The 19,135-nt window shown below is 43.7% G+C and overlaps 2 protein-coding genes and 2 long non-coding RNA genes across 5 annotated transcripts; 1 reads left to right on the forward strand and 3 right to left on the reverse strand.

The window, feature by feature from the left end:
- Positions 1 to 1,221: 1,221 nt before the first annotated feature.
- Positions 1,222 to 3,438, reverse strand: LOC124646451. The gene is made up of 4 exons (XM_047186561.1): positions 3,268 to 3,438; positions 2,601 to 2,702; positions 2,355 to 2,462; positions 1,222 to 1,578 (listed from the first exon to the last, which is right to left on the reverse strand). Exons 1-4 carry the CDS (start codon positions 3,342 to 3,344, stop codon positions 1,443 to 1,445), a joined length of 423 nt encoding a protein of 140 aa, XP_047042517.1. The 5' UTR covers positions 3,345 to 3,438; the 3' UTR covers positions 1,222 to 1,442.
- Positions 3,439 to 3,544: 106 nt separating this feature from the next.
- On the reverse strand, positions 3,545 to 7,057 carry LOC124649688. 2 transcript variants are annotated; one of them, XR_006986759.1, is made up of 6 exons: positions 7,034 to 7,057; positions 6,805 to 6,893; positions 5,734 to 5,859; positions 4,049 to 4,090; positions 3,898 to 3,978; positions 3,545 to 3,651 (listed from the first exon to the last, which is right to left on the reverse strand). It is a non-coding gene; the product is annotated as an uncharacterized LOC124649688 (long non-coding RNA). The 2 variants fall into 2 exon arrangements; XR_006986758.1 differs by lacking the exons at positions 5,734 to 5,859; positions 6,805 to 6,893; positions 7,034 to 7,057 and adding an exon at positions 4,314 to 5,045 and having other exon boundaries at positions 4,049 to 4,137.
- Positions 7,058 to 7,060: 3 nt separating this feature from the next.
- Positions 7,061 to 8,508, reverse strand: LOC124649689. Its single transcript, XR_006986760.1, has 4 exons — positions 8,418 to 8,508; positions 7,955 to 8,018; positions 7,307 to 7,346; positions 7,061 to 7,136 (listed from the first exon to the last, which is right to left on the reverse strand). It is a non-coding gene; the product is annotated as an uncharacterized LOC124649689 (long non-coding RNA).
- A 4,760-nt stretch (positions 8,509 to 13,268) lies between these two features.
- LOC124646409 (probable calcium-binding protein CML21) lies at positions 13,269 to 14,270 on the forward strand. Its single transcript, XM_047186527.1, has one exon. The coding sequence runs from the start codon at positions 13,418 to 13,420 to the stop codon at positions 13,922 to 13,924; it is 507 nt and encodes a 168-aa protein (XP_047042483.1). The 5' UTR covers positions 13,269 to 13,417; the 3' UTR covers positions 13,925 to 14,270.
- The last annotated feature ends 4,865 nt before the right edge of the window (positions 14,271 to 19,135 follow it).

Below are 19,135 nucleotides of genomic sequence, written 5' to 3' on the forward strand. Positions count from 1 at the left end.
TATTTGTTAGCAAACTATATACCATTGCTTTGAGTCACTTCATTCATCTCATATTCTTTACAAATAGTATTGATCAAGATTATGATAGTAGCATGTCACTTCAGAAATTATCCTTGTTATCGTTTACCTACTCGAGGGCGAGTAGGAACTAAGCTTGGGGATGCTTGATACGTCTCAAACGTATCTATAATTTCTTATGTTTCATGCTAGTTTTATGACAACTAGATGTCCCGTTGCGCTATCGCGCAAAGGCAGAATTCAATCAGAATTTGAGCCATAAGTTTTGGCTTATTTTAATATCGAAGGCTCAGAGCGGAGCTCTACTCTTCTTGTCGTTGTCGTCACCGTAGTGGTAAAGGGAGGGCATTCAGGTTGGGTGGCTGTTCAGGCAAGCTATAACATCATCCGATGGCGTGAGTTGGAGAAAATGTCCTGGATGGTCCCTCCACCTTCCTTTGGCTACTCACTTTGCTCCCATGCGACGGCTCCTTCCGCCCCTTGTACGCCCTCCTTTTCCTTTTCCGGCCCCTTAGACGCACTTGGCATCCGTGATGGTGCAGCCATCCTCGGCCGAATTTATGTTAATTGTGTTTAGGAACTAATGATTGAGAGAATCAAGTGATGTTTCATTGATGATTGTTGGGGGTATATATACCCACCGAACGAGACGCCAATAAGGCGGTTACAAAGGCACCTCTTCGGTATTACGAGCGTTTGGACAAAACTATCCGACTACTTAGCTTAGGACCTAAGCTAATCTTAATAACTTGCCTAATTAGCTTAGTACCAAAGCTATCCTACTTCTAACAAATTGTACAACAATTTAAGACCTCTATCAATCAATGGTAGAGTTATATCTGCATGGTATCTTAATCTATGAAAGTGTAAGAATACAACAATGATGTTGAAGCTGAAAGGTAAGTAAGATATAGCAAATCGGTTAGTGGGTAAATCAAGTGAGTTCGTGAAGCTCGATATTTCTGTAGGTATGCACACGCAAAAAACGTGGGGAAAAAGCGAGATAATATTGTAACCATTCTGATAGATCCCTCGTTAGCTATCTACAGACATAGATTCCAGTATAAATAGATAGAAACATTAAGTATAGCATATATTCCAACATGGATGGATGGAAACACCGAGTATATTGAAAAAGGCAAGTTGTGGAATTCCTATGTACACTCTATAGAATTTAGCTAATATCCATAACACAGTCCAGGATGAGATCGGATCAGGTTGTTCTTATAAAACAGTTAAAGCTCTCAGATTTGACACAAAATAGATAGGACAACATACACATACGGAAACAGAAAGGAAAAAAGATGGCACAAAACAGATGGGAGAACAGAGCACATAGACACATAGCTGATCGCATACAGAGCAAGCATATGAGGTACTCTGGCTAATGACTTGGAACCTCATTTCTATTTCCGTTGTCTTGTTCAACTTCCAAGAACCATAATAATTGCTCTGTGAACACGACCACCAACAACAAGTGGTCTTTGGCAGTTTTTGAGACTTGTGCTTTCGTTCTCACAAAGATCCCGAGATTTAGTCGAAAATTCAGACAAAACACAACTGCACCACCGATAATGCACAACATATCAAAACAGATTTACAAATGTGTAATGCTCACGGTAGTTGCATAATCTTACAACTTCCAGCAAAGTAATAATAATGTAGAAAAAGCACCACCAAAAAGAAGAAAAAAAGTGCAAAAAGAAAAACCTCCCTGAGCAAGATATGAAATATAGAAATAGGCCTCTCACTAAGTTAAGCAACGGATATAGCACTACGGGTTCAACCTGGCTACATGCTACCACAAAAATAATCTAGGGAACAACGAACAGATCTGATCAGATACATAGAACATATGAAGTATAGGAGCTAGGTCTAAATTGAAAGATAAAAAACATGTCTAATTGTCTATTTTAGTTTGAGGGCTGGATAAACGATTGTCAAGCTTTAATAGATCGCTTGGGGTACTTGTATAAACATGGAATTTTTATTCATGAAAACTGTGGCGAACATAGAGCTACAATGATCCATCCTATGAATGATCATTCGTAGTCTACATTTGGCAGGCAACAAATAATCATAATTAACTATAACTGGCTTATCTTATCTTTAGATGATTAATTAGAACATTCCAAGAACTGATGAAAGCAACTTGCCTAATTGCATTTATATTTTCTTAGCTCAGAACACACCAACAACGAGATACAAGAAAATTAAGAACACAAATGATTCATTTCCAATTAGGCTACCATCCTATGTGAAACACATCACCATAGAAACACTGGCCATACTCCAAGCAGCAATACTCAAACTCATCAAGAATTCAGATTGCATACCTCAAATTTCTCAATTTGATAGGGTGTTGGCTAGCGTAGAGGCAAGTCGATGACCACTTGAGTTCTCCTAGTCTCCACATTGACGCGACCTCTTCCTCCACAATAAGGCTGAAACTAAACAATAACTAATAACATACATGCTTCCAAATAATAAAGCCACAATTTAATATATGGAGATTTTTTCTTTGAGAAAAAAAAGTTACTTTAAATTCTTCACTTCCTTAAGAAAGGTGTGCTATTACCAACCTAACATAGAATATGTAAAGGCATCCATGAAAAATATATGCAGCTTTCCTCGAGCCGGCGCTCCTCCTCCCGTTCTTCATCTTGAGAGCCTGCCTCATGACGCTACACACGAAACAACAAGTAGAAAATCAGGCAACAAAATTAGGTAGACACAAGACCCTAAAAAGGGAAGCATGTATTCTTTCGAAGAATTTTTTTGGGTAAATTTAAGTTTTAAACCAAAGGGATGCCTAGAGATCTCTATGTATGTATAGAAAACACTATCATCTTCCTTAGCTGCAGGAATAAATTAACTGAGGAATGCGTGAGGTTTTAGCACCTGCTCTATTATTATGCCTTGGCAGGACATACCAAAGTAATTCTTTGTCTCGATCAAAGTATATACCTTTTTGTAGCCCGGGAAAAACCTTAATTCATAAAAGAACCACAGTTTCACAACACCGTATGAACTTACAGAAGTTTATACTAATCAATACGGATGCCCATCTCTATGCAAAACCTTACTAATATACTGTTATTTAATATTGTCATGATTCTATAAATGTCAGCAAATAAAAGTCATTATTAAACGAACCAGGAGACTTAAGAAAAAGTATATTCACATAATAGCTGATCTCGCTTAAAAACTGAAAAGTAATACCACCAGAAGTATTAATTGGGAGGTCACCTCTGTTGCCTCACATCGCCGCCGCCTCGTGCTTTGGGCTCTCCGCGCCCGAGGCCGCCGTCGGTGTACATCACCATGGCAAGAGCTCTCTGCACGAGAGGCACCACCGTGGCAGGGGAAGAGTCTGGTGCAATGGCGGCAATGTCGGCGGTCTTGATTGAGATCTCGGTCTCCACCGGAGAGAGCTGGGGTAGTTGTCGTCGAGTTGTGCCCTTTTGAAACCGAGCGACCCCAGTATGAGCAGCTTGCTGGAATCCAAGGCCACGAGGCCGCCGAGGCTCGCCGACGGTTCGAGGATGCCTTCTTCCATTGGGTCATAGTAGTCGGCCGGGCACGAGAACAAGATGCCCATTCTTGCAACAAGCATCCTTTCTCCCACACAATCTGGAAGAAATAAACAAGGATTAGAGAAACCATAACACGCAATCTGGAAGAAATAAACAAGGTAGACTCTGAAAACTAAAAAACCAACAGTATCTTGGCACTAAAAGAATGCTATTTTACCTGCCCCAGCCTAATCAATCTTTGAGCTGAGACTATAAAATTTGCAAATGGCCAAGAAAAGAATATGGGCTAAACAAAGTATATTGCACCTATCTAATATTTCTCAAGCTGAGGCTGCTCTCTTACCTGCCCTACGCTAGTAAAAGAATGGCCTTCGCCACAGTCTAAGCAAGTCCACGAAATTCCGGTGATTTAATTTGAACAAACCTGTGATAGGAAACTAAAACGGTTGGAACCAAACATGTGTTTACTCAAGATAAATGTAACTGCATAGTACCTTTTCTTTCCAGGTGTTTCCTCAACCAATGCTCTGCCAAATCTGAAACAGCAACAGTAGGCAAATCTTGAGGCAAATCGTGAGGAAATCTGAAACAGAAACAGTAGACAAATCTTGAGGCAGACCGTGAGAAAATCTGAAACAACAGTAGGCAAATCTTGAGGAAAACTCCTTGAGAAAATCTTGAGGAAAACCCCTTCACGTTTGGGAAATCTGAGTAGCAGCAGGCAAATCTTGAGGAGACGGGAGAAAGAAAGAAAAATACCAGGAAAATATATGGGAGCTCGCGGATCTGACGCCCGGGAAATCATGGACGAGGAAAAGGATGATTTATCCACATAAGTCACGTAATTTGCAACAATTATTTTTTTGTATAGAACGATTGTTAAATCTAACAATCAGCAGGCACCACAAACCTTATCAATCAAATGACCAATTTAAATTTGTGAGACATGAGAACAAATGGAAGCAAGCAAAAACTGAAGCTTTACTGACCTTGAGGCTAATAAATAAAAAGGGAAAAAACTATGTTAGCTAGCTGAAGCGCAGAGAATGAAAGTATTGTATGGATAGGAACATAATCCAGGGGCATCCTTATAGGTGATGGTGTAAAACACAAAATCAGTAAACTCTTATAAGTAGTCTAGAGTTATCCAGGTCATACATATAATGGTTTTTACATGCAAAGTAGTGGAAAATAGATATTAATTGTACAAATGATATTAACGCCCACATTCTGTCATTGTGTACCCAAGAAAATAGATATGGGTAACTGTGAAAAATTATAGGCACGATGCAACAAACAAAGGGAATGCAACTGTTATACTTCATCACTTCAACCGACATCCAATGGAAAAGAGAGTAGCTAAAAATCAAAAGGGAACCATCAGCCTGAAACAACTTTTTTCATCGCCGCCTCTTATTAGCGTTTCATGATTGCGCCTCCGTGTTTCGATCTCCTCCGACCTCAGCCATATATGTTACCCTCTTAATCGAAGCTACTCGCTGCCCCTGAGTCGCTGTTGCAACTGGAGGACAGGCCGCCGCTGCCACCGGCCATAAGTTATTTGACTCCCATAGTGTGTTGCGTGTAGGATGTGATTGCAAGAGTTAATCACCTAGGCTGTTGAGGCATGGGTTATCCATTCCTTTTCCTGTACTACATCAAATTCTAGAGAAACTGACTTGAGGCACCGAATAATTCTTAAATGTGTTAGTTTCCTCTTGGCCTAACCCTAGAAATCTCACTTCCTGTTTGTACGGGCAGAAATACTATGCATAGTGAAAAGTTTATTAGAGAAACATAGTTCTATAAATAAAAGTGTCAGTGCTACGAAATCATTGTATTAAAATGAAACAAACAGCCTGGCATAAAGCACTTATTACAATGAAGTTTGGCTAGTAAATGCTTATTGGTGAAAAGAAGTATCCAAGTGAGGATACTTCATCACTTTAGGTTCAAACAATGGTTAAATAACACATGCTTATATAATTCCTTCAGATTTCGGTAGAGAAAAAAATTCTTCCGGAGATTGATTTTATCAAGCTTTATATGGCATCATGTTGAAATGTGTAGCTGTTATTATTATATGGTATCCGGAGAAAGCAAAGTGGTGTGCATGTAAATGAAGAAGTGAAAGCAGTGCAAGAATATTAATTGGGTGCCAAGTGAGAAGTCTACTGACCACAAACACCTCTCATGTTCCCTCATTTAAGTGAGATGGTTACACAAGAACCATAAATTCGTTTTAACTTGGTACTGCAAGAAGCAGATGGTCCAAGCAGCTACCAACTTACTGCATTTGTGCTTCCTGGCGGTAAAGTTTGAAATAATTCCATCAGCACATTTTGAAACAATAAAATGATGCTAAATTTAATTCATAAAAAATGATGCAGTTGCCCTCGGCACACACTGAACCATGTTGACTAATGAAGGTTATACACTGCGGACGAACTTATCAAATTTTACCTTTGTGTATTAACCACACCCGAGAGAGAGAGAGAGAGAGAGAGAGAGAGAGAGAGAGAGAGAGAGAGAGAGAGAGAGAGAGAGAGAGAGAGAGAGAGAGAGATTATCCTACAAATCTATCACAATTCTGTTTCAGTTCAGTTTGAAGTAAATTCATACTATCATGCTATCTTTTTTAGTTGGAAGTAAACATCAAGAACTGAGTGTTAATTAATCATGTAACTGTTAACACCAAACCCATATGAGAAGTGAAGTCAAATGTTTTAATAAATAGGGTTGACTGATATCCATTTGCATCCTACATGTTAATTGCACATCTGACCTAGTTGCTTCTTAAATTTATACACGCTGAACTGTACCCACGGATTAAACAATAACCTTATTTATCTGACCGGCCTAAATTAATACATCCAGTCCAGTTTGAGCCTAGTTAAAGCCCAGCAATCTGCTTTATTTATCTGACCCCTTACAAGCAGCTGATTCAACATTGCACGTTCGAGTGTTGTTCTAGTGATTCTTGCATATTGTTCTCAGTTCACTAATATCATTTTGTACTGACACAGAGATGGCTGCATATATTCATTCAAATTTGAACGCTGAGCAATTGCAACTCTCTACACAACCTTCTCTCTTATAGGTTGAACGACAAACTCAAATCAGGTTATGTGCACTAAATTCAGGGGAATGATATGATAATTCAGGCCCAAAAAAGAAGGTAGTACAGAGTTAGCTTCATATTGACCATCCCTGGGTTTTGGCCAGTGAAAAACAATGGAACACAACTAACCAAGGATCGATTTGAGGGTGCTTCCCGCAAGAAACCAGTCCAAGCACACTTGCAATATCCATCAAGCCTACCATCGAGTATGGACTCCACTGCACAAGGAAAACATCAATGGTCACCAATAATGCAAAGCAACAGGTAAGCCCATCATAAGCGAAAAGAAATTTCAGATATGCAATGGCAAGAAAGTAATTTAAATTAATCACATGGCAAGCATATTCGGGAGAGTCACCTGGAGATACTCGTATTTCCGCACGGTCGACGGACACTAATTGGATCTGCATTTTATTAGCAGCAGCAAACACACGATTTTCCTGGAGTTGCCATTGCTTTAGCTGAAAAAACAACAATAATGTCTATGTTATATATCAAACAAAATGGAACATAACTACAATTTCAGGTTTACTGTGATAGTAGTGCAAATGGAACAGAACTGACAAGAATCCTATGGACCACTACATACTCATACTTATTCTCAAATTGAGTGGACTACAAAGAGGCAAACCTGGCATATTATCTCACTGCATCATAAGGAAATATTTAAACTGCATTATCAAAATAAAGAAGTCAGCATACATATAACAAAAGACACCCTATCACAAGAGAATAGAAAAGAATTGAGAACTAACATTTAATTATCCAAGCCTAAGAGCATGGAGTATAAAGTAAATGTTATATAGCTCGCACTGGCAAATTCAGACAAGGTCGACTAACCATTAATATATCCTACTTGCTGACATGTGCATAACAAAAGGAACCCTATCACAAGAGAATAGAAAACCGAGTGCATCCATTACTTGAAAGAACCCTATTATTTACATGAGCTGCATCCATTACTTGAAAGAACCCTATTATTTACATGAGCTGCTGTGAGGTCCAGGCCCTTCCATTCTGGCCGCCGCCACCTCCGGGCCTCCGCAAGAAAGTACTACTCACTCCCACAAATGATCCAAAATATACTATAAACTAAAGTATACAAACTAAGTTTCCTTGATTCATCTCCTATTGATATCTTCATGATCACTATTTATATTTCCAACACCATAAAGTGAAGTGTAAAAACCAGTATGCGAGAAGCACTACTAAAAATATTACCAACATAGCACACATGGCCTAATTAACATAATCAGGAAGCAGAGAGGCAGCACAACACCTTGAAGGTGCAGGACCCATCTGCCGCCGCCGACGACTCCCCGAGCTGCAGAACATGCCGTTGTCTGCCCCCAACCAACACCAGCCGATGTCACCGGCACACAAAATATATGTTATTTCCAGTAAATTAATGTGTCAGCTCAAATCACACACCAACCATAAGATGCATGCTTGGACAGGGGAAACAAGTATGGTAAAAAGATGCTACTCCTAGTCATTATTGCTTACTACGCAACCAATCTAGAGGCAAAAAAGCGAGATAGATTAAACAAAACTGAAAATAACTACAAATATTATCAGTATTCAATTTGGTGAACATGCGAAGAAAATTAAATTTGAGGGTAGACCAATGTAGCTGAAACTACAAATTACACAAATATAAATTAATGGCAGAATTGATTGTCATATGAAAGGTCCTGGTTTCACTCAGCAGCTTAAAAAGCGGAGGGACTGAAAGGGCTCACCTCAAAGCAGCCAAATAGAGGGCTTGATCTGTAAGCACTCTATGTGCCAAAGCAAACCGGGTAACGAAACTGCAATCAAAACACAACAATTATAGACCATAGGCATCTGAATAGCGAGCAAAATCAAGCATTGGCCTCTTTTTGGCAGTTCGGCCTTTTTAATTTTAAGATTAACATTCGGAGAAAACAAGCAACCTGACGAGAGAGCGCACATATTTGAGAAATATCATATGTAGTTGGATAGAGTACATGAGAATAAACAGGGAAAAGCTAGAGAGAAGAGGATGAGCACACACGGGGCAGCAATGGAGTCCACGAAGGCCAATGGTGGTTGTTGTCGCTCTCGGTGAATCCCTAGACATCCAAACTCTAGCTGCGAAATAAAATAAAATTAGGGTGGTAGGAATCAAAAGGAGTCAGTAAAAATAAAGAGAAGATGATGCTTCCAGGGGGAGAGAAAGAGCTCATTTGTGTCAAATGGGATGCTCTTCTCTGACCTTGTGCAAAGACTGGCCGTCGCCACCCTCCACAGGACGCGCTCCAGCAGTGCCTCCTCTCGCCCGCCACCACCATCGTCTCGTCCGCCTCCATCGCGCTCGTCAGTCATCCTCCACGCCGCCGCCCATCTCGCGGACGCGCTCCGAGACCTGCTCCCACCCGACATCGCGCCATCCAATTCATCCAATATTAGGCCTGACTATGCAACACGATAGATGAATCCACCACATAACATTAGAAAAATAATGATGATGCAACAAAAATCTCTAAATGAGCCACAATCCCGTTATTCCAACTACATCTAATTCTTACAGTAATCAGGCAGTCATGGACTTTAATTTATAAACTTTAATAAGCCAATTCTGCAACCAACCTATATTCTGAAAATCACCCATTGATAGAAATACGAGAGGATGCTGCAGGTAGGCACAGTCACCAAAGATGAACGGAACAATCCCTACTCGAGCTCATTGCAGATCCTTCAAAGCCTGCCGCTGCACATATATAAAAAGGGAAAAGACCAAATCAGCTCAACAGATTCACCAAACAACAAATCAAGAAACGGAAACCAGCAGCAGCACAAGAAAGCTCTGAACAAAAGAAGGTGCCTCCCTTGAACGACAAGAGAAGTGCGCCTGGCTTGAATGTGTACCTGTGCTGATGGTCGATGGGCGCCGCCGCTGCGGGTTTCTTGACCGCATCCGAGGGCCGGCCTGCTCAAGAGAAGGAGCGGCGCCACGCCGCGTGCTCCTCCGCTCCCTCCTCCTGCTCCTCCCCGCGCTCTCCCCCTGACGGCCCGCACCAGCTCCACAGCCTCTCCACGCCCGAACTCGACGCCGCACTCTGTGGCCACGCAGAAGGTCGCCGCCGCCAGCTTGGCGCGCATCGCGTGCCACCGCTGCTGCCGCGTCCAGCAGCCGCCGTCGCTCAACGCGCGGTCCCTGCCGCCGCCGGCTCCCGCGTCAAGCGACGCGCGGCGGGGAATCGAAGCCGGGGATGCGCCGTCGCCGCTGCCCGGTCGATGCGCCGTCGCCGGTTCTGGTCTCCCCCGCGCAAGATCCTCTTCGCGTCGGCGCAGGCACAGCGAGGGAGAGCGCGCGAGGAGACGGCGATGGCGGCGCGGGAGGGAGAGGAATGGGAGAGCCAGGGGATTGGAGGAGGCGGCTGATTGGGGGAGGAGGAGAGGAGGTGGGGGACGTCATCTAGGTTTTCACCCGTCCAAGAAAACGAAGGCGACGCGAAATGCTGCCGTATCTGTCTCTTGTTGGCGGCCCCGCACGCTTTCGGGCCCGAGTGTCATGGACCGTTAATGAGTAGCGTCAGGTCGAAAAAGAAAATACCGCATCTAACGGCCAGGGTGAAACATGGGTTCGCGAATTCACTGTACAGGGTAAATCGGACGACCAGGATGGTTTTGCCCCTTTTGAGGCCTCCTGGAGGCGGGTACTCTTGGAACATTTATAGGAGAAATACTCACATGTTTTACATACCCTTTATATCATTTTGATGCCTTTTCCGGCACTAACCTATTAACAAGATGCCGAAGCGCCAGTTCATGTTTTCTGCTGTTTTTGGTTTCAGAAATCCTACACATGAAATATTCTCGGAATTAGACGAAACAAAAGGCCACGTTCCTATTTTCCAGAGGCTTCACGGAGTCCGAAGGAGAGACGAAGGGGGGCCACGAGGTGCCCACACCCTAGGGGGGCGCGGCCCACCCCTCTGCCGCGCCACCAGGTGGGGAGCCCACCTCGGGACTCCACCGACATCGCCCCTTCACCTATATATTCTTCCGTCTCCGAAAACCCTACGAGAATCGACGATATTCCACGAAGAGTTCCGTAGCCGCCACCATCGCGAATACAAGTTTCGGGGGACAGAATCTCTGTTCCGGCGCGCCGCCGGGACGGGGAATTGCCCCCAGAGTCATCTCCATCGACACCACCACCATCTCCATCGCCGTTGCTGTCTCCCATGATGAGGAGGGAGTAGTTCTCCCCCGAGGCTGAGGGCTCTACCGGTAGCTATGTGGTTCATCTCTCCCTCCCATGGTGTGATCTTTATGTGATCATGAGCTTTGTATCACTATTAATCTATGTGTTACTCTAGTGATGTTATTAAAGTAGTCTATTCCTCCTCCATGATGTAAAGTTGACAGCGTGTGCATCATGTAGTACTTGGCATAGGTTATGATTGTGATCTCTTGTAGATTATGAAGTTAACTATTACTATGATAGTATTGATGTGATCTATTCCCCCTTTCATAGCTATTATTGACAGTGTGTATGCTATGTTAGTACTCGGTCTAAATTGCAACGGTCTATTATGCACTCTAGAGGTTACTTTAATATGAACTCCGGATTCACTCTCCACGGTGTGATGGTGACAGTGTGCGCATCGTGTGTGATTCCTTTATGAAGTTGTGGAGTTTGTTTACTCCGGCTTGAGGTGTGCTTTTGTAGCCCTACACAATGAATGGTGTTTGTTATCCAATAAGAGAGTGTTTGAGAGTAACATTTATTTATTTAATTATGTGATCATTGTTGAGACTGTCCACTAGTGAAAGTATGATCCATAGGCCTTGTTTCTAAGCATTGAAACACCGTTTCCAACAAGTTCTGCTACATGTTTTCTTGCTGCCATTTTTATTTCAGATTGCAATTACTACTTATAATCATCCATATTACTTGTATTTCACTATCTCTTCGCCGAACTAGTGCACCTATACATCTGACAAGTGTATTAGGTGTGTTGGGGACACAAGAGACTTCTTGTATCTTAATTGCAGGGTTGCTTGAGAGGGATATCTTTGACCTCTACCTCCTTGTGTTCGATATGTTGTGAAATGTATATGTGGATTGCCTAGCCATTTCCATCAGTTCGGACTTTTGGTTCAAGTGGCTAGTGCATGAAGCTTAACATGGTATCAGAGCCCCAGGTCTCAAGTTCAAATCCTTGCTTTCACATGGTTTTCGCAATTAAGCCTAAAAATTGTTGTTGTTCATGGTTTTCGTAATTAAGTCTAAAAATTGATGTTGTCCCCCTCTTTAGCCACCGTTGATGCCCTGTTTCGGTGTGCTCTTCTTCTTTCACGTGTTGACTTTCTCTTCTCCCGTCACACGCGAGTGGGGGTGTTGTGAAATGTATATGTGGATTGCCTAGCCTTTTCCATCAGTTCGGACTTTTGGTTCAAGTGGCTAGTGCATGAAGCTTAACACGATAAACCTTGGGTGATTCACTTAAGGGAAACTTGCTGCTGTTGTACAAACCTCTGCTCTTGGAGGCCCAACACTGTCTACAGGAATAAAAGTGTGCGTAGACATCAGTGGGTAACTGCTAGGTGGGCTATTGAGGACAAGGGAGGGCCGCGGACACGGTCCGCCGGCCCCCATTTCCATTTCATATTTGGGCTCAAAATGGGGTCGTCGACCCTTCCCCAAGACAACAGTTTGGGGCAGCGGTTGGGTGATAGATCGGTCGTGTTTGGCAAGCCGTGTTATGATTTGCCCTACTAGATTTCATTTCTGGGGTCCGCTCCCAGGGATACACCTTAGGAATTTTAGAAGAGGTGCATAATATGTCTTTTTTCTTTTCATTTTAGATTTTAAAACATTCTGTTTCCGATAGCAAAGGCCAACATATGACATAGTGGCACGGCAATACAGCAAATGACTTTCTCTCGATGTCCAAGGGACTACGTAAAATATATGCAGTTCATTCGTAACGAGGCTTCTCAAGTCCTGTCACTTTCTTACTTTTGTCTTCCCTGTTCATTTTCTTTACGTTTCAGCGGCAAGACCGTGTGGTTCCCGCGTTGCGTAGACCTTGCACCAAGCTAGACAAGTCTTGCTGATAACGATCAGAGGTAGCGTAGTACATAACACAACGCGTTTTGCTATATAATTAACAATCAAATGGATCACTATTACTTTAACGATGTTCTTTCAAGACTGCGACGTTGACTTGCAGCCAAGGTTCACCCACATGTGCTACAAAACCATTTGATGCTTAATAATAGCACTTAACAATAACGGGCTACCTATCGATTAAACATGGAAAAACTTCAAGGATCGAACACCTACGTCAACCACTGCCCATCAGCGAGGCCGCCTATGTTTTTGAAACTGCATGTGTGCATGAACTAGGTTCTGCTTTCCAAATGACATAAAGACACAGTTTACGACTGCTAAACTGTGGTGCGCAATTGCACTTTGGTCCACACGTCCATTCGTCCAATCACAGCCCAAGAGGGAAGAAATCCGCCGGAACCAAACAGACGACCTACACAGCCGTCCTGTGTTTATAAACTTACCGTCAACACCATTGTCCTTTTGCTTCCAGTTATAAAACATCTCTGATTCTCAATCAACTTAGAAAAGTTAAACATTTGTATATATACCCCATCGCCTTCGTAGGTATCTGATCGAAGACCTTATATATCGAGCCCATGAGCACGCAACTTCCAACTTATAGCTAGCCTCCGTCTACACACGCGCGTGCTCATGTCAACAGCGCCGCGACAGAGCCAGCAGCAGCGCCACCGGAGGCTCCGGCTGCGGCGCGTGTTCGACCTCTTCGACTGCGATGGCGACGGCGTCATCACTCAGGCCGAGTTGTCGGGCGCGCTTGGCCGCCTCGGTCTCGCCCTCGGCGCGCAGGCGGGCGCGCTGGACTCAGTCGTCGCCGCGTACATTGCGCCCGGCATGCCGGGCCTACGGTTCGCGGACTTCGAGGCGCTCCACGACGAGCTAGACGGCGGCGAAGGCGAAGGGCCGGAGGAGGAGGACGAGGAGAGAGAGATGAGGGAGGCGTTCGCGGTGTTCGACGAGAACGGCGACGGGTACATCTCCGCGGCGGAGCTGCAGGCCGTGCTGGGGCGGATGGGGATGCCGGAGGCAGGGAGCATGGCGCGGGTGCAGGACATGATCGCCGCGCATGACCGGGACAGCGATGGCCGAGTCGACTTCCAGGAGTTCAAGGCTATGATGGCTGACGGTAATGGCGTGTAGGCCTAGCTAATCGAGAACTGGATTTCTCGTTCAAAGCCATGCGTGTGCTCTTGTGTATATAGTCTTGTAGCCTTTTGTAATCAAACGTCTCCCGGTGGGCAATTAGGATTTCTTCTTTATTTGGGGTTGTGTGTCTAAGTCTAACTGTCCGTTCGCTTGGCAGGAAATGTACAAGGGTGATAAAAATGGTCGCCGTTTCCACTTACCATTGCTACACATGAACTCTGGATTTGGCACTCCTTCTTTGGTATGTCGGGATCCAACAACGACATCAACGTCTTGTAGTGCTCGCTGATCTTCTCCAAGATTGTTGATGGTCATGTTCCCCAGGTTGACTTTGTAAAAATAGGCCAAATATTAGCTAAAATTTGTCAAATACGTCGAAATGTGAGTTTATTTGTGAAATAAAGCCAAATACGTCGATCGTCGGGCGCCTAGCTGGGGAGACGGCTGGAAGGTCGGCACTCCCCACACCAAACTTTCGTCAAAGCCGACGGTAATTCACCCCAGATTTGGCCGTGGGGAGCGCCAACGGCTGGAGGTGCTCTAAACTCGACCTACGCTTTGGCTACCATCAAATCCGGATGAAAACTAATGACATACACAAAAGGCTTTCTCCACTCACCTTGGCCACTACGAGTAATCGGTGATACAGTTTGAATTGAGTAACGATTCCTGCCACATTTCAAGAGCTCATGAACTACAATTTTTCCCAATATATCATAAGCTTGTGCTTGTCTTCTTCTTGACATCCTCATCGACAATAGATCTCCTCAAGAGCTCAAAAGACACCTCTGTCTTGTGCTCCAAACCTTGAAAGTCCATGACTTGAAAACCAAACTCAACAAGTGCTCTTTTGGTCAGCCAAAGGTAGAATATTTAGGCCATGTTATTTCGGCTGAGGGGTTGCCACTGATCTAGTGAAAATTAAGGATATTCTGCAGTGGAAAGAGAGTCAACTTGAAGAAGCTTCGAGGATTCCTTGGTTTAACTGGTTATTACTGCCGCTTCATCAAGGGCTATGCTACCATCTGTGAGCCTTTGCACAAAGCTCTCAAAAAGGGTGATTTTGCTTGGGGACCAGAACAACAAGCAAGATTTTCTCAATTGAAACTGGCCATGACAACATCACCTCTCCTTGCATTACCTAATATCCAGAAGCCTTTCACTCTAGAGACAGCTTGTACTACTGAGATTGGAGCAGTGATCATGCAAGAAGGGAAACCGATTTCTTTATTTAGCAAAGGATTAGGTCCAGTGAACGGTGCACTCTCTATATATGAGAAAGAAGCAATGGAAAACTTGCAAGCCTTAAAAAAATGGAGCCATTACTTCCTTGGAAACAAAGTGGTTATCAAAACAGATCAAAATATTTTAAAGTATCTGAGTAGTCAAAGGTTGATCGAGGGGATTCAACACAAACTGATGCTCAAGCTATTGTAGTTTGACTATCCAATAGAATATAAAAAGGGGTTGAAAATACAGCTGATGATGCCTTGTCTCGATAGTTCCAGTCCAGCGAAGATGGTTCCTGTTCTAGTACTATCTCTCAAGCCATACCAACTTGGGTAGAAGATATCACAACTTCATATGAAGGTGATGAACATTGCACCAACTTACTCTAAGAACTAGCAATCAACAAAGACAACCCGAGATTTTCCCTCCAAGCTGGTATTCTCATATACAAGGGCAAATTAAACATTGGGAAGAACGCTAATTTAAGAGAGCGGATATTCCATGCCTTCCACTCTTCTGTGATAGGTGGCCACTCCGGCAGCAGGGTCACCCATCACAGGCTGAAAAACTTATATTGGCAACATCTAAAGCAATTCATCGCTCAACAAGTTGTGGAATGTCCCATCCGTTAGGTTTCCAAGATAGAAAAGGTGCAGTACCCGGGACTCCTCAACCCTCTACCTATACCTAAGATCAAGTGGTCAGAGATTCGCATCGATTTCGTCGAGGGATTGCCGAAATCAAAGTGAAAGGATGTCATATTGGTAGTCATCGACTGTTTTACCAAGTACACTCATTTCTTACCTCTCTCACATCCATATATATACAACCCACAATGTTGCCTCCCCATTCATAGAAACATTTTTTTAATCCATGGTCCACCATCAGTCATTGTTAGTGATAGAGACACAGTCTTCACAAGAACAATTTGGAAGGATATTTTCTTAGCATTACATCTCTCTTCGAAATTCTCCATAGAACACCACCCGGAGACAGATGGGCAAACAGAGAGGATCAACTAATGCCTCGAGCAATACCTACGCTGCATGGCTTTCAATGAACCAAGGAAATGGTGTGATTGGTTACCAGCAACTGAACTATGGTACAACTACTCTTATCACACAACAATTAAGATGTACCCCTTCGAAGATCTATATGGAAATGCTTATCTAATCTGAGGTGTAGCTGCTCCTGAATGGACCAATAGCATTCAGCCATATGCCTCACGTCCTTGTGTTCTGGGGTGTAGTTTAGAGAGAGAAGTCTAATTTGCCCCCCAAACTTGTCCTAAAGTTTATTTTACAACCCTTGACTCTTATTTGGTTCAAGTTTCACCCTTGTACTCCAAAAGCCGCTTGGAATACACCCGTTTCATAGCTTGACATGTTTATGCCGGTTTTATTGACAAACCAGGCGGGTTTTTTTCCTGTATTTTAACTCAACATATCCATACATGTAATGACTATTGAGACCTCACATGTGAAAAAAAAACTGTAGACGTGGTAATTACCACGGTGAAGGGATGTACTATGAACAGTTTTAATAGTTTAGGGTCGAAACTTTAACCAAATTAGAGTTTAGGGTTGCAAACTAAACTTTGAGACAAGTTTGAGGGGGTTGATACGTCCCAAACGTATCTATAATTTCTTATGTTCCATGCTACTTTTATGATGATACTCACATGTTTTATACACATTATATGTCATTATTATGCATATTCCGACACTAACCTATTGACGAGATGCCGAAGAGCCAGTTGTTGTTTTCTGTTGTTTTTGGTTTCAGAAATCCTAGTAAGGAAATATTCTCGGAATTGGACGAAATCAACGCCCAGGGGCCTATTTTCCACGAAGCTTCCAGAAGTCCGAGGGAGAGACGAAGTGGGGCCACGAGGTGGCCAGACAACAGGGCGGCGCGGCCCAAGCCCTGGCCGCGCCGGCCTATTGTGTGGGCCCCTCGTGACGCCCCTTGACCTGCCCTTCCGCCTACTTAAAGTCTTCGTTGCGAAACCCCCAGTACCGAGAGCCACGATACGGAAAACCTTCCAGAGACGCCGCCGCCGCCAATCCCATCTCGGCGGATTCAGGAGATCGCTTCCGGCGCCCTGCCGGAGAGGGGAATCATTGATGACCCACAAGTATAGGGGATCGCAACAGTCTTCGAGGGAAGTAAAACCCAACTTATTGATTCGACACAAGGGGAGACAAAGAATACTTGAAAGCCTTAACAGCGGAGTTGTCAATTCAGCTGCACTGAAACGAGACTTGCTCGCAAGAGTTTATCGATAGTAACGAGTTTTATAGCGATAGCGATAGTAAAATAACAGCAGCAGAGTAACAAAGACAGCGGTAGTGATTTTAGTAAACAGCGGGATTAAAATACTGTAGGCACGGGGACGGATGACGGGCGTTGCATGGATGAGAGAAACTCATGTAACAATCATAGCGGGGCATTTGCGAGATAATAATAAAACGGTATCCAAGTACTAATCAATCAATAGGCATGTGTTCCAATTATAGTCGTACGTGCTCGCAATGAGAAACTTGCACAACATCTTTTGTCCTACCAGCCGGTGGCAGCCGGGCCTCAAGGGAAACTACTGGATATTAAGGTACTCCTTTTAATAGAGTACCGGAGCAAAGCATTAACACTCCATGAACACATGTGATCCTCACATCACTACCATCCCCTCCGGTTGTCCCGATTCTTGTCACTTCGGGGCCATTGGTTCCGGACAGCGACATGTGTATACAACTTGCAGGTAAGATCATAAACAACGAATATCTTCATGAATCAATAACATGTTCAGATCTGAGATCATGGCACTCGGGCCCTAGTGACAAGCATTAAGCATAACAAGTTGCAACAATATCATAAAAGTAACATCTACGGATACTAGGCACTATGCCCTAACAATCTTATGCTATTACATGACCAATCTCATCCAATCCCTACCATCCCCTTCGGCCTACAGCGGGGGAATTACTCACACATGGATGGGGGAAACATGGCTGGTTGATGGAGAGGCGTTGGCGGTGATGATGGCGATGATCTCCTCCAATTCCCCGTCCCGGCGGAGTGCCAGAACGGAGACTTCTGGCTCCCGCGACGGAGTTTCGCGATGTGGCGGTGTTCTGGAGGGTTTCTGGCGACTTCGACTTCCCTCCGTGCGTTTTTAGGTCGAGGCCGATAAATAGTCCGAAGGAGGGCGTCGGAGGCCAGCCGAGGGGGCCACACCATAGGGCCGCGCGGGCCCCCCCTAGGCCGCGCAGCCTTATGGTGTGGGGCCCTCGGGCCTCCACTTGATTTGTCCTTCTGGCTCCGTCAGTATTCTGGGAAAATAGGGCCTTCTGTCAAAATCCCGAGGTTTTTCCTGAAAGTTGGATTTATGCACAAAAACGAGACACCAGAACAGTTCTGCTGAAAACAGCGTTAGTCCGTGTTAGTTGCATCCAAAATACACCAAATTAGAGGCAAAACAATAGCAAAAGTGTTCGGGAAAGTAGATACGTTTTGGACGTATCAACTCCCCCCAAGCTTAGCTTATTGCTTGTCCTCAAGCAATTCGATTAACAAGCGAGCGATAAAAGAACTTTCACGAACACATTTGTTCATATGATGTATATATTCTCATGATATGGCTAATACTTAAGCAGTTCATAATAAGATACATGCAAATAAGATCATCTAACGACTATGTCAATCATGAAGAGGTACCAACAATTAATAATAAGCATCATGAATCATGTATATAAGCAGGATTGCAATGTTCATAAATGAGTTTGATAGAGTGGTATCTCGCTTGCACGTATTTGATCGGCAAAACATAAATGCCCGGGCACCTCCGGAGTTCATAGAAAGACTAGAAGTAGTGATTGTCAAAGATAAAAGCATCAAAGTTATACCACAATCAATCATATTTTGAGACAAGCATATTATACTAAGAATGACGAGTTGTGCTCTTGATGACCCACA

The sequence above is a fragment of the Lolium rigidum genome, chromosome 4, assembly GCF_022539505.1.
Source record: "Lolium rigidum isolate FL_2022 chromosome 4, APGP_CSIRO_Lrig_0.1, whole genome shotgun sequence".
NCBI lineage: Eukaryota > Viridiplantae > Streptophyta > Magnoliopsida > Poales > Poaceae > Lolium > Lolium rigidum.